Source organism: Thamnophis elegans, chromosome 2, assembly GCF_009769535.1.
Source record: "Thamnophis elegans isolate rThaEle1 chromosome 2, rThaEle1.pri, whole genome shotgun sequence".
NCBI classification, from domain to species: Eukaryota; Metazoa; Chordata; class Lepidosauria; order Squamata; family Colubridae; genus Thamnophis; species Thamnophis elegans.
The window spans coordinates 157,500,722-157,515,668 of NC_045542.1; the positions used below are offsets into that span (position 1 = coordinate 157,500,722).

Here is a 14,947-nt window from a genome sequence, read left to right on the forward strand (position 1 = left end):
TGCCACGGAGCCCATGCTGCCTTTCTTTCACAAGCACTAACCACTATCAAACCACGTTGCACAACCCCTCTGGCTCTGGTGCAAGCTCACTGGGTTTCTCTTCTCTCTAGTCTAGTCACTCTGGCCTTCTCTCTGGACTGGGCCCATAACCTGTCAGAGTGTTTGCAGTGTGACTATTTTGAGACAACCCAGGAGCAAAATACAGTACACAGAGGTTTTGTCTTTCAAACAGTGGTTTATATACAAGACTTCTATATACATACATACACGTGTTGGGAAAATACCAGGCAAGCAATCAATCTTCAACTCTACACGGAGAACTACAATGGAGATAGAAAAACGAAGAGGCACGAGGAGAGAGATACGCCCTCACATGGCCTCCCCACAAAGACAGTCTCCCAAAGTGGCAGTAACCCAGCTGACTCACTCTTTCACCATCTCGGTTTACAGCTGGTCAGCTATTAAATCTTCATTACTCTGACACATTCACACTTTTTGAACTATTTTTAGAACAAGGGCTGGGAGGGGTATTAATTGATGAAATGATCCCAAGAGCATTGGCAAGATTAAAGCACCGGGTTTGCCCATGAAAGTTGACTGGAGGCTTTCAAGAAGAGACAGGACAGCCTCTTGTCTGAAATGGTATTGGGTCTCCTGCCTTGAGCAGGAGGGGTTGGACTAGAAGACCTCTAAAGTCCCTTCCAACTCTGATGCTTTATGTAAATATAGGTAGTCCTTGACTTGCCATAATTGAGCCCAAAATTTCACTGTTGCTAAGTGAGACATCTGTTAAGTGAGTTTTGCTTCATTTTATGACTTTTCTTGCCACAGTTGTTTAATGAATCATTGCAGTTGTTAGTCACATGGTTGTTAAACAAATCTGGCTTCCCTGTTGACATTGCCGGTCAGAAGGTCACAAAAGAGAATCACATGACTCTATCATAAATATGGGTGTTTTCCCAAGCATGGCGATGCTGCAATGGTCATGTGAAAAACAGTCATCAGTCATTTTCTTTTCAGTATTGTTGTGCTGTGTTCATTAAGTGAATCACCATGTTCTGTTTAGTGCAATGTACCATGAGTGTGATTTGCAACTGCCTGTCAATTTTGTTTGTTGGAAGCCAATTGTAAAGGTTCCAAATGGAGATTCCATGACTGTGGGACACTGCAACTATCGCAATTACAAGCCAGTGCGTCCCTTAAATAACTATGATGGCCACAACTTTGAGCAACACTTGTAAGTCAACTTTTCCAGTGTAATTTTGAAGGCTGAGTAGTAAGTGGTAAGCAAGGATGGTTTATAAAATGGAGCATCCCAAAGAGAGCTATTATTAAAAAAAAAAAAATCCTAGTTTAAGAACAGTTCTGCCAGTATAATAAATGGATTGTGCACCACTAGGAAATCCTGTGTTTGTTTGCTTGGTAAAAAAAAAAATCACAGAAGACAGCAGTGGCAAAAGAGTTTCATATTGTATCAAAAAAAGGTGTCCATAAAATCACACCCAGTCAACCCTAATAATGACGGAGAACCCGTTTTAAAGCATATACCACCAATGGAATATAATCTGGGGAGAGAAGGAATATGTAGCAACTGATATATTTCAATCCAATTGTTTCTTATGGCCTTTGAACCATGAAGATCACCTGCAGGTCAGAACAGCCTTTATACCTGAAATTTTACACTGCTTTTTTCACTGCCCCAAATTCCCCCAATATTTGTTATTCACATGTTTCTTCCACTTGCGTGCCTCATGCTTGACACAATCTGAGCAGACATGCTTGGTGCACTGAATTTCTGGAACTGTTAGGAAAAGAATATTAAATACCTTCTACTTCCCTTCTCCTCTTGTTTTCTCCTTATATGGAGAACCACAATCTCTTAACAAATAATCTATCATCTACCATCACAAAAATGCACTCCCCAAAATATTTTTACATAATTGCCCAATTTCTACAAAAATAAATATCCAACAACTTCTTATGCTGAAGGTCAGATAGCCATTATCAAAGTAATATGTTCTAACTTTTTCTTTCCTCTTCCCCATCTAATCCCATTACATATTTGCCTAAAAAAGTCAGCCAAATTCTATTTAATTTAATCAATGTAAACAGTCAATTTCTCAGCTGGACTTACAATGGGCAAATTCAATTTTTCTCTACACTTATCACTTTGGGCATCATGTGGATTTTCCTGTGTGTGATAAGGGTGGAATGTTTCCTGAAGCACCGTCTGCACTTGGGGCACTAAAACGGTTTCTCCCTGTGTGCATATGCACATGATTTAGAAGGTTAACCCTACTACTAAGTTCTTTCCCACAGTATGGACACTTGTATGGTTTCTCTCCTGTGTGAGTCCTCTGGTGTTGAACCAGACTAGAATTCTGACTGAAACATTTTTCACAATCAGGACATTCAAAGGGTTTCTCTCCTGTGTGAGTCCTCTGGTGTTGAACCAGGTTGGACTTATGACTAAAACTTTTTCCACAATCAGGACATTCAAAGGGTTTCTCTCCTGTGTGAATCCTCTGGTGTCGAACCAGGCTGGAATTCTGATTGAAACCTATCCCACAATCAGGACATTCAAAGGGTTTCTCTCCTGTGTGAATCCTCTGGTGTTTAACCAGACTGGAATTCTGACTGAAACATTTCCCACAATCATGACATTCCACGGGTTTCTCTCCTGTGTGAGTCCTCTGGTGTTGAAACAGGCTCGAATGCTGAGCGAAACATTTCCCACAATCGGGACATTCAAAGGGTTTCTCTCCTGTGTGAATCCTCTGGTGTTGAATCAGTGTGGAATTCTGACCGAAACATTTCCCACAATCAGGACATTCAAAGGGTTTCTCTCCTGTGTGAGTCCTCTGGTGTTTAACCATACTAGAATTCTGACTGAAAAATTTCCCACAATCACGACATTCCAAGGGTTTCTCTCCTGTGTGAGTCCTTTGATGTTGAAATAGGCTGGAATTATGACTGAAACTTTTCCCACAGTCAGGACATTTAAAGGGTTTCTCTCCTGTGTGAGTCCTCTGGTGTTGAATCAGGGTGGAATTATGACTGAAACTTTTCCCACAGTCAGGACATTCAAAGGGTTTCACTCCTGTGTGAATCCTCTGATGTTGAACCAGACTGGAATTCTGACTAAAACTTCTCCCACAGTCAGGACATTTAAAAGGTTTCACTCCTGTGTGAATCCTCCTATGTTGAACCAGGCTGGAATTATAATTGAAACTTTTCCCACAGTCAGGACATTCAAAGGGTTTCACTGCTGTGTGAATCCTCTGGTGTTGAATCAGGCTGGAATTCTGACTGAAACGTTTTTCACAATCAGGACATTCAAAGGGTTTTTCTCCTGTGTGAATCCTCTGGTGGCCAATGAGGTTGGCATTCTGACTGAAACTTTTCCCACAGTCAGGACATTTAAAGGGTTTCTCTCCTGTGTGAGTCCTCTGGTGGCCAATGAGGTTGGAACTCTGGCTGAAACTTTTCCCACAGTCAGGACATTTAAAGGGTTTCTCTCCTGTGTGAATTCTCTGGTGTTGAACCAGGGTGAAATTCTGACTGAAACTTTTCCCACAGATAGAACATTTAAAGGGTTTCTCTCCTGTGTGAGTCCTCTGGTGTTTCACCAAACTGGAATTGTGACTGAAACTTTTACCACAATAAGGACATTCAAAGAGTTTCTCTCCTGTGTGATCCCTCTGGTGTATCACAAACTGGGAAGCATTAGAGAAACTTTTTCTACAATCAAAACATTCAAAGGGTTTCTCTCCTATGTGAGTTGTCTGGTGTGTCACCAGGTTGTAATTGTTACTGAAACATTTTCCACAATCAGGACATTCAAACGGTTTCTCCTTGGTGTGAGTCCATGTTGCCATGCTCGCTAAAGCATTTACTGCACTGGGAGCACTTGTAGGGCATCTTTCCTGTGTGGGTCCTTCCATGGAACACAATGGAGTTGTTCTGACCAAAGGTTTTGCCAGATTCAAAGTATTTGTATGGCATTTCTCCAGTCTGGATCTTCTCAGGCATAATCAGCTGTGATTTTCAAGATGTATATTTCCCACAACAGGAACGTTATGGAGCTTTTTCACAACTTATATTCTTGAGGAGGTCAAAAATATGGATGGTGCCTTGTTTAGTTGTGCTTTGATTCAAGCTGCTTTCTTCCTCCCAGAGTGAGGCCTGCAACACTGTCTGCCCTACGTGGCTTTTCAATTGACCTTTTCCTCCACAGTAACTTCGAGCTATTTCCCTCTTTTGCGGAATGGGAAAATAATCTCCATCATATAATGTATGCTTGAATTTCACACACTGCTTTTCCCAGCTAGAAATCTCTTCTTAATTTTCTCATTTCTCTCTCACGTGCCGAGGATGGTGAAGAATTGTGTGGTTGTAATGGAAATGGAAAATATTTTGATTTCTGGACTGACTTGCTTTGCTGTTCGAGGTTGCTTGTTATCCTCAGTTGCCCAGACTGCTCTTATTGGCTTCCTCTTTTGTCTATAAGATTAAAACAAAAGCATATTTAATGTTGCATAAAATGGTTGCAGATGATGAAAAAGAAAAACGTTTACGTTACAGTGAATAAGCAAACATGCTCGAATAAGATTTATGAGTTGACACCTATATTTATTATGATTCATTTAACACATGGAAAACTACCTAGATCAGCAGTCACCAACCGGTGGTCCATGGACCACTAGTGACCAATGAGAAAATTTTGGGGACCTGCAGAAAAAATATTTGCATTTTTTAATATTGCACTAAATACCATTTATCTTTTTAAAAAATTCATATTACTGATCTGCAGGATTTAAAATTGTGAATTTATCCCTGGTCTCTGAGGTCCGAAAAGTTGGTGACTTAGATCCAAGTTTGAATATCCATTCAGTGATGAAATTCACTTGTTGACTGGGTCAACCACAAATTCTTAGTAGCGCAAAGGGTTGTTTTCAAATACAGTCAAGTGAAAAAGAAAGTACATCCTCTTTCATTTCTATGGTTATACTTATCAGGGTATCATAAATATCATTGCAACAGAACATAATGTCAAGCCGGCCTCCCTCAGCAACCAAGAAAGAAACCACTTAACTCCTTTTTGCTGAATTAAGAGTACTTTTACTGGTTATGAAAAGATAGCAGCTAAGCAAAGCAAGATCTGAGGCAAAAGCGCACAAAATCATACACATCAATATGTGACCAACCCCCTCATTTATTAATTGCATGAAAGCAGCTGGGTGTTTCAAAACGGGTTCAGCTGCAAAGAGTCGCTTTAATTTTTCAAAAGCGGCTTGACACTCCATAGTCCAATTCAAAGGCTTACCCGGTAAGGGCTTGGCCTCCCCTTTTAACTTTAGGAGATTGTAATGGGCAGAGCAATGCTGGCGAATGAGGGAATCAATTGACGATAAAAATTTGCAAATCCCAAAAAGCTTTGTAATTGTTTGAGGAGGTGCCTACTCAGTTACAGCCTGGACTTTCACCAGGTCCATCTCGATGCCGTTGTGGGAGATGCAGTAGCCCAGGTAATCGATCTTCTCTTAATGAAATTCACATTTAGACAATTTGGCATAAAGTTCTGTGGTCCGGAGTTTCTTAAGTACTGATCGCACTAAATTCACGTGTTCATCACATGTTTCCCTGTAGATAAGGATGTCGTCAAGGTATGCCCTTGTACAGGTGTTCATGTAAAACTTCATTTATTAATTGCATGAAAACAGCTGGCGCCCCCTGTAGGTTAAATGGAAGTACTCTGAATTGAAAACACCGAAGTGGGCAGTTGAAAGCAGTTTTCCATTCATCTCCCTCTTTGATTCTGACTCTGTAGTAGGCCTCTCTTCAGTCCAATTTCATGAAGATCTTTCCTTTACCCAATTGGGCCAACATATCTTTCATCAGAGGGAGGGAGTATACATTTTCCACGCACACACTGTTAAGATTTTTGTAGTTAACACAGAGATGAAAGAAGCCATCTTTTCTCTAAACAACACAGAGGCGGTCACATGTGGCCTAGCAGGTTCTATAAACCTCCTCTTCAAATTTTTGTCAATAAACGTCCGTAATTCCTCCATTTCGCATGGCGTCATTGAGTAAATCTGGGGTTTTGGAAGTTTTACTCCTGGGAGGATCTCAATGCTGCAATCTGTCGCGCAGTGGGGGGGGGGGTAATTTATCAGAGGATTTTTCACTGAAAACGTCCTTTAGCAATAGCAGTAGACTTATATACCGCTTCATAGGGCTTTCAGCCCTCTCTAAGCAGTTTACAGAGCGGTTTAGGTCCCAATATTCCTTTGGGATTTTCTCCTCCCCCTCAATTTTTTCTTGCATCGCGGCCACTAGGTTAGGTTCAGCGTTGGCAATGTCGGAAACCCTTCCTTCTCCCTCTGGGGGTTTAGCGGATCGGATGCGCAACCACCCTTTCCTCCAGTTGATGTGTGGGTTCCATATATGTAACCAGGGTAAGCCCAGTATGAGAGGCCGGTCCATCCCCGATGCAACAATGAAACTTAATGTTTCCTGATGATCCCCCATCCACATGTCTATAGGTTCAGTCACAAAATGGGCAGGAGCCCCCACCCCAGCTATAGACCCATCTAGCTGGCAAAAAGCAATGGGGACTTTCAAAGTTCTCAGTTTTAAGCCCATTTCTCCACCACTTCCGGGCTAACAATGCAACATGTGCATCCCGAGTCTAAAAGGACCAGCATTTTTGCTTGGGCGCCAGTAGAGGGCACTTTAAGTTCTACTGGGATGGTCATGCGGCCCAATCGGGAACTTACCAGATGGTCATCATCGGAATTGGTTTCACTTTCCCCCAATGAGGACAGTTCTTCTCTTGGGATGGGAGGGAATTGGACAAAAGGTTCCACCCCTTTCATGGCGGTGTCCCTCCTTTTCCCAGGTTGTTTGTCTGGCTTCCTCTCCCCCATGGCAGGGGGCTTTGGGCCAATCTTGGAGCGGCAATTTGCTGCCCGGTGCCCCTCCTTTCCGCATCGGAAGCAGGTGGTAGACCGGTGTTTGCTTGTAGACCACCTTTTTCCTCCTTTCGGACTTCCTTTGGGGGGGTTGGGAGGGGTAGTTTTCTATTTCTCACTGTCTTCACAGTACTTATCTCTGGCTAGATCGATCTCCATGTCTGCTGCCAATTTGTACCAGCGTTGCAAGTTATGCCCCCCCACCCCGTTCACACAGTTTTGGTATCTTTGTTTAAGCCATCCATAAAACTGTCCATTAAAGCTTCTTCCGACCATTCCCGCATATAAATAGACAATTCACGAAATTCAGCCACTGGATTCTTCCCCTGGGTAAGGGCAGCCATAAACCTATTATAGTCTCTCAGCAGGGGGGAGTAATCGTTATGCAAGGCAACCATCCATGCTGCTGCCTTATTCTCCAGCCCCATGGTAACAACTCTTACCTTGGCTTCTTCTGTGGGGAGATCCTCTCCGAAATGTTGCATGAAATTCCAGACTTGGACCAGGAAAAATCCTAGTTCCTTTGGGTCACCTCCAAATTTTACACCAAGCAGAGGAACTTTTGCCATCTGGCATCTGCGGGGGACCCCTCCTCCTCTTGGAAGGTCTCTTGCGGCTGCTGCTGCTGCCAGGGCTTCCACATCCTGATGAGCTCCACTGTCTGCCCCCAGGGCCCCCCTTGGGTAGAACAGGACGTCTGCAGTTCTCTCCTCTAGGTCTGGGAGATCAGCTTCTCTTTCAGGACCGCTCTTGCGTAAACGTTCCCTCCCCTAAGCCTCTCGAAAGAGTTTCATAGCCTGGGACATCATAAGGTTCTCCTCGTTGGTGTCCTGCCAGGTAGCTGGCGGTCGCCAATGTCGCCTTGTGGTAACTCCAGCAGGAATTTCCTCAGGGTCATACTTCTGTCCCACTTGCAATGACCACCTGGGGCGGACGGACCGTTCCTCCAAATTCAGATCCACCATCCGCTCTGTCTCCAAGGAACACAAGGACCCAGCTGCCCACATGTCGCTGCCTGGGTTGGACATTCCTTTGAAGGTTTTGGTTTTATTTACACTCCCCGTGGGAGGTGTTAGCTCCGGGATGTGTGTGAAAGTGAGATCTTGCTTAATGTCAAGCCGGCCTCCCTCAGCAACCAAGAAAGAAACCACTTAACTCCGTTTTGCAGAATTAAGAGTACTTTTACTGGTTATGAGTAGATAGCAGCTAAGCCAAGCAAGATCTGAGGCGAAAGCGCGCGAAATCATACATATCAATATGTGTCCAACCCCCTCCCCCCGGTTACCCTCATCCCACTGTCCAATCTGCAAATCCCTCAGGTGTCATGTGAGTTTCATGTTCAAGGAGCATCATCAGGTTGGTATGCAGGATGGTTGGCCTTGACCAACACCAAGCACCAGTCTCCAGCATGCACAGTAGACGGTGAGAACAAAACTCCCTTTTTACAATCTCTCCTGTACTAAACTTCCCCTCCCAAATACCAAGTCCCCCCCCTCGCCGTTTCAATGGCAGCCGAAAGCAAATAGCGAAGCAGAGGCTGACACATAAGAATATAACAGAATTGGAAAGGATCTTACAGGTCTTCTAATCCAACCGCTGTTTAAGCAGGAGACCCTATACCATTTCAGATAAGTGGCTCTCTAGTCTCTTCTGAAAAACCTCCAGTGAATGGAGTACCACAATTTCTGAGAGCAAGCTATTCTGCTGGTTACTTGTTTTCACCATTAGGAAATTCCACACTGGTTCCATACTATAAAGAGGTGAAGTAGCAGCCAAGTACTGCTAATAAAATGCCCTTGATCAATTGATCATCAGCAAGTATGACTACATCTATACAAGTCAAAGTTGTAGGAGTTTCCTGATCTCCAACATTGAGCTGTGTATTAATACAGTGCCAAAGAATAAAGAATCGGCAATGATCTTAGAAAAGGAATTGTTGCTGCCCACCAATTTGGGAAGGTTTAAAAGGCCATTTCCAAACAATTGAAAACCCATCATTCTACAGTGGCGGATTTTATGCACAAGTGTAAAACATTCTGGAGAGTTGCTAATTTTCCCAGGAGTGGACTTTCAAGGAAATTCAATCCAAGGTCAGACGGTGCAATGGCCACTGAAATTGCAAAGAGTTATATCTCAGACTCTACAGCAGGGCTGTCCTGTGGGCCAGATGAGTCACGCACTGGCCACGTTCTTGTCTGTTTTAGAGAAGGGGGAAAAAGTCATGATGTGTCACATGATGATGCCGTGATGATGCAAGTTTGATACACCTGCTCTACAGGCTTCAGTTAGCATGTTAAATGTTAAGATCATGACAATGCAATTAGAAAAAGACTGAACAAGTATGGATTGTTTGGAAGGGCTGTCAAGAGAAATCCTTTTGTCTATAAAAAGGTGACAGCAGCACGACTGAGGTTTGCAAAGTTGCATCTGAACAAATCACAGGACTTCTGGAACACTGTCCTTTGCACAGACCAGCCCAAAATGGCCATAATGCAATTGGGCCAGAGGCCATCTGTCCAATAGCTAAAACTTGGCAGATATAGGATTAGGCAACAGGATAATGGTTGCAAAACACATCAGCAAATCTACAATAGAATGGCTGAAAAAGAAAAGAACCAAGGTGTTGCAATGGCAGTCAAAGTCCAGACCTCAACACGATTTGCGGGACCTCAAGAGAGTTGTGCATAAAAAGTACACCCACAAACCTCAATGAACTGAAGCAATGTTGTAAAAAAAAAGATGGGCCAACATTCCTCCACAACACTGTAAGAGACTGATAGTCAGTCATACTTCTGTAGTTGTTGCTGCTAAAGGGGGTTCTACAAATTATTGAATCGTACATTTTTTCACACAGGACTTCTCCATTTTGGCTTTCTTTTTATAAAATAAATGATGACCTGATGTAATATGTCATGCATTGTTATTCATCTACGGTTGTATTTACCTACTTTTAAAAACGTCTAAGTCTACTAACCATAACCTAAAATTATATTATGATGCAGTGGCGCTATCCGCAATTAGTGATTGGACCCATTTAACCAATGATAGAATACTGAATATCGAGGGACATGATCTGGTATATGGTTGGCATGCTTACTTGTTATTCAACAAAAAATTGGATAAGAACTTTAAAAGTCATATCTTAAGAAATGCTTTATTGCGGGTCTGGAAAAATATCAACATAAACTAAATGATAAGCTACTCATGTGGGCAATTCCTAGACATGCAATTGAAAATATGAATATAGAACAAAAACACGATAGAACCACTTACAGACAACTTCTCACTTTGGAAAGGGGGGTTCTACAACTAAAATCTTTAGAGGTATTGAAAGAGGAGAAGGTAGTTCAAACATGGTTCCAGTATGGCCAATTACAGGCCAAGTGGAAAATAGACCAAAAAACTGGTTTTATCCAAGTTGAGGATAATTTGTTTAAACAAATAAGAGATCAAAGCTTAATGCATATAAAGAGGATATATAATGTACTAATACAGATGGATTCAGAAACGGAATTGGTTAAAGATTGTATGATAAAGTGGGCTCAGAATATTGAAGAACCAATAATGTTGGACACATGGGAAAGAATATGGGTAGGAAATGTGAAATTTACACAAGCACAAAACCTGAGAGAAAATTTTTATAAGATGTTTTATAGATGGCATTTAGATCCTAAAAAGCTGGCTTCTATGTATCCGAATGTACAGCCTAAATGTTGGAGATGTGGTTCTCTCGATGCTACATATTTTCATATATGGTGGACTTGTCAAAAGGTTAAGGCATTTTGGATAAAAATGTGGTGGATCATGCAAAATATCTTTAAAAGAAGGATAAAGTTTACTCCTCAGTTATTTTTACTAGGTATATGTACTGACTTTACAGCGGTAGAGACCAACTTGGTTCTGCACCTAATAACGGCAGCAAGACTGTTGGTGGCGCAATACTGGAAGAAGGAAGACTTGCCTACAACTCAAAATGGACATTGAAAGTTACAAACCTAGCCGAGATGGCTAAAATATCGGCATATCTTAAAGACCACTCAAATGAGAGATATAAACGAGACTGGAAAAAATGGATTGACTATACACAAAACAAATATGGGACTAAGAAATTCCAGATAGCCTATGCTTAAGATTAGGAATAATTTAAACTGCTTAAAGTTTGTGCAACAGCAAGAAGCTGAGTTCAACGCAGAGATGTTATTGACTTTCTTTTTTTTTTAATTTCCTTTGTCTTAATATATTTTAAACTGTGTTTGTTAAAAAGCTACACCGTGTACGGGCTCTGGGAAGTCAGGGAGGGGAAGGGAGGTGGGGTCTTAGGGGGGAGGGGGAGGGGGATATATAGTATGTGCTAGATTTTAAAGTAACATGATTGCACTTGTATACTGTTGCTCTTTAATTCCAGTGTAAAAATAGGACAAGCTGAATATATTAATAGATAGCAGAAATACACCGAAGGGAGGAGTAGAGGGAAAGAAGAAAGAGGGGTAGAGAGGGTGGGAGAGAGGATTGGAGGGAGGGTGAGAAGGAAGGGAGGGAGTGTATCGGGAGAGGGGAGCCGTAGAGGGGGAGGGAAAGTAGGATAGAGGGGAAGGATGGAGGAAAGATGGAAAGTTGGAGGGGGGTGAAAGAAAGGGTGTATGGAGGGTCGAAGAGGTACATTGGGTTTCTATTTTGGGGGGTATTATTGACAAGAGGAATGGCTGTGTTTATTGTTTAATGTTATATGGCCCCAGTTCTGTACAGTATATGTGTGACTGTACGAAAATGAAAATGGAAAAAAAAAATTTTAAAAAAAAGTCTAAGTCCACATGATTTTCACTGTGTCCTGATACATCAAATCAAGGAGATACATAAAGTCAAGGAGAGTGTATTTTCTTTTTCACATGAATCTTTATCTGGACGTCCTGGGGATATGTTATACGTTTGTAGAAATGTACATTCAGAGAAAAATAAAAATACACACACCTACAATATGGAGATAGTCCATATATTTCAAGGCTGTGCTAATGTTCATCAGGAACCTGATGAATCTGATGATTGCTCATATGTTGAGATGGTAAGGCTGAGGTTCATGCCTCAACAGGCTTTTGAGACCCTGGAATCTTTCACTGTGGGTTAGGCATGTGGCTGAAACTACAGAAGTTCTATAATTTTTTATTAAAAAAATATAATTTCTATATCTTATCTGTCGTGTGCCAACTGCCTCTTATGTAATGAAGTAAAAGCAAAGAAATGTATAAATATCTGCCTTGCACTCTGCTCAGGGTTCCTTCCTTCTTAGGAGGGACCCATCTTTCTTCAGATGAATAAAAGCATTGGCTTCTCAACACACAAGCTTGGACTCTCTCTTTTGTTTTACTGAGCCACACTGTCAATTTGCATGACACTAGCTTTACAGATGTGGGGGCTTTAACTGATGAAATGATGCCTAAAGACTGCAAGATTTGAAGCACCAGTTATGCCCATGGAAGCCATGAGCTCAAAGTAAGGGGAGTAAATACTTTCCACAACCCCTTTGGTGACATCCCAATTGAAGTAGTCCTCACTTACTGACTTCAATGGGGACTGGCATCTGTGTCACTAAGTGGCCCGATCGTGAAGCATGATGTCACATAACAGTGCCAACTTAACTTTAATGGGTACGTATTTTTATGTCTCTAAGCCGCCCGCAGTTATATCATGGTAAGGTTGGTGGCCAATACATTTTATAAATAAATATACCTGAACGGTCAAAACATTCAATAAGTATCTTTTTTAAAAGTGCTGGGTTAAGCACAGTCGAACCTGGGTAATACAAGGATAGGGGCACCAATAGGAAACATGGTGCTTGTTAGCTAGAAATGGAAGTAAAACGAAACAACAGCAACCCAGAAAAGACCAGAGGAACATCAGTCCGACCTTGTTGCCCAGAAAACATCAGATCCACTACAGAATAATTGAGTTGGGGGGACCTTGGAGGTCTTCTAGTCCATCCCCTGTTCAGGCAGGAGGAGACCCTATTCCATCCTGAACAAATCTCCACTTAAAGCCTTCCAGTGATGGGAGCCCCCACAACCTCTGGAGGGAAGCCATTCCCAAAGAATCCACCTTAATTTAAAAGAGACTTTTCCAATCTTCCCACCAGAAGGAAAATTGCAGCCACCAGTTTCACAGCGTGCAGCCCCAGTGGGCTTAAATTCGGGGAGGGAAGGAACCTGCAGCAGCAGCAGCTGAGATGCTTCAGCCCAGTTGCTTCTCTGCTTCCAGGACTCTCCTCCCACCCGCCCTCAACTCACCTTCCAGCTGCTGCTTTGATCCGGAGAAGAGCCGACCATTGAGTGATCCGGAAGAGGAAATTGCTCTGCGCTTCTCTCCTCCTCTCCTGCCATTCTTTCTAGCAACGCAGTATTCAATGGTTTAAAAACTCCCTTTTTAAGCTCAAGTCCGGATGGAACTAATGCGGTGATGGCTTTTTAGGGACAGAATGTTGCCTGACCGCCATCTAGCGCCAGGAAGTGGAAAAACACGCGTGTCTAATCTCCACCGAGGCATTTGGAAGATGTTTTCAGTGATTCCATGGTCCTTTTCGACTCCTAGCAACCGACCTTTGCAACTGAGCCAAGTGAAATAGTGAAACATGACGCTACTCAGGTTCGTTTTTGGTGCCTTTGGGTCAATCTTGATGCCTGGCATTGAAGTTTCCATTGAAAGGGGTTTTGGAAGTGGTTCTCCTACCCCCTCCTGCTTCCTAGGCCTGAGGGGGCCGGCCAAAGTTGGACAAGTAATGACTTAAGACTCTTTTCAGTCCCCAGAAGACAGTTGTAAAGATTATGGTGGGAGGGTGGAAATTCATTGTAAGGTTTTCCTTCTCTCACTTATGTTGTGTTCAGTTAAACGGACTCAATGTAGAGATTGCATTTAGGAGTGGTTGGCGCAGCAAGTTCTGAACACCTTGGACTTCTGTCTGATGGGACAGAAATTTGTCCAGCATGTTTGTATTGCTCATTTTGTAAAAGTAGTTGCATACACATGCACACAAACAGAAACATCCCATTCAGATTAGACTGAAACTATCCTCTTTACCTACCTCCACACAAAACTCCTTTTTGCTCTGTGGCACTAAGGCCCAAGCAGTCAGACTTCACAACCAATTCCATGGGGGAGGGACATCCCCCTCCCTGAAGAAGCCAAAATAACCAATACAATCCTAAACTGCATGAATAGAGAGATGGAATTAAGATCATGTGAAGTTATAGTACCGCTTTACAAAGCCTAAATAAGGCCACACTTAGAAAACTGCATCCAATTCTAGTCTCCACAATATAAAAAGATGTTTAGATTCTAGAAAGAGTGCAGAGAAGAGCAACAAAGATGATTAGGGGGCTGGAGGCTAAAACATATGAAGAATGGTTGCAGGAATTGGGTATGTCTAAGTCCGGGTGTTGGCAACCCACGGCTCTGGAGCTGCATCCAGCTCTTTCATCCCTCTGCTGCAGCTCCCTGTCAGGTGATCCCACCACTGGCTGGCCCTGCCCATCATCCTCACCACCCAGTCAAGAAAGAGGAAGGAAGGAGGGAGGAGAGAAAGAAAAGAGGGAAGAGAGAGTGCAGGATCAAATTCTGGAATGCAAAGGAGTCTTTGAAGGTTGAACGCCGAGAGACATGGATTTCCTCCACCTTCTGCGTTCCCACCCTGTGCTGAAGTGAACCAAACGGGTCTCCCTGCTAAGTGGCCTCACCGAGCCCACTTGCAAACTCCAAGCGTAGCTCCAAACATTTAGTTCGTGCGTCCCTCCCAGTTCCATCCCACCTGCCACAGCACCCACCTCCACCCGGATGGCTGAGCTGGACGGCATGGTGCCTGCCTTCCCTCCCGGAGCGCGGGGGGGGGGGGGCGCACCAACCAGCCTTAGCCTACTTCTTGCTGCCGTCTGGCCCCCCCTCTGCCCAGGAGGTGCTGCACTTCGCCAGCTGGCAAGGAATGCAGG

The 14,947-nt window shown here is 43.1% G+C and overlaps 2 protein-coding genes across 2 annotated transcripts in view; one reads left to right on the forward strand and one right to left on the reverse strand.

Moving 5' to 3' along the window:
• Nucleotides 1–14,947, forward strand: part of LOC116504800 (zinc finger protein 850-like) — a 361,571-nt gene that overhangs the window by 326,978 nt on the left and 19,646 nt on the right. The gene's annotated exons all lie outside the window — the stretch shown is intronic.
• LOC116504760 (zinc finger protein 883-like) lies at nt 854–14,320 on the reverse strand. The gene is made up of 2 exons (XM_032211984.1): nt 13,256–14,320; nt 854–4,503 (listed from the first exon to the last, which is right to left on the reverse strand). Exon 2 carries the CDS (start codon nt 3,942–3,944, stop codon nt 2,178–2,180), a length of 1,767 nt encoding a protein of 588 aa, XP_032067875.1. The 5' UTR covers nt 3,945–4,503; nt 13,256–14,320; the 3' UTR covers nt 854–2,177.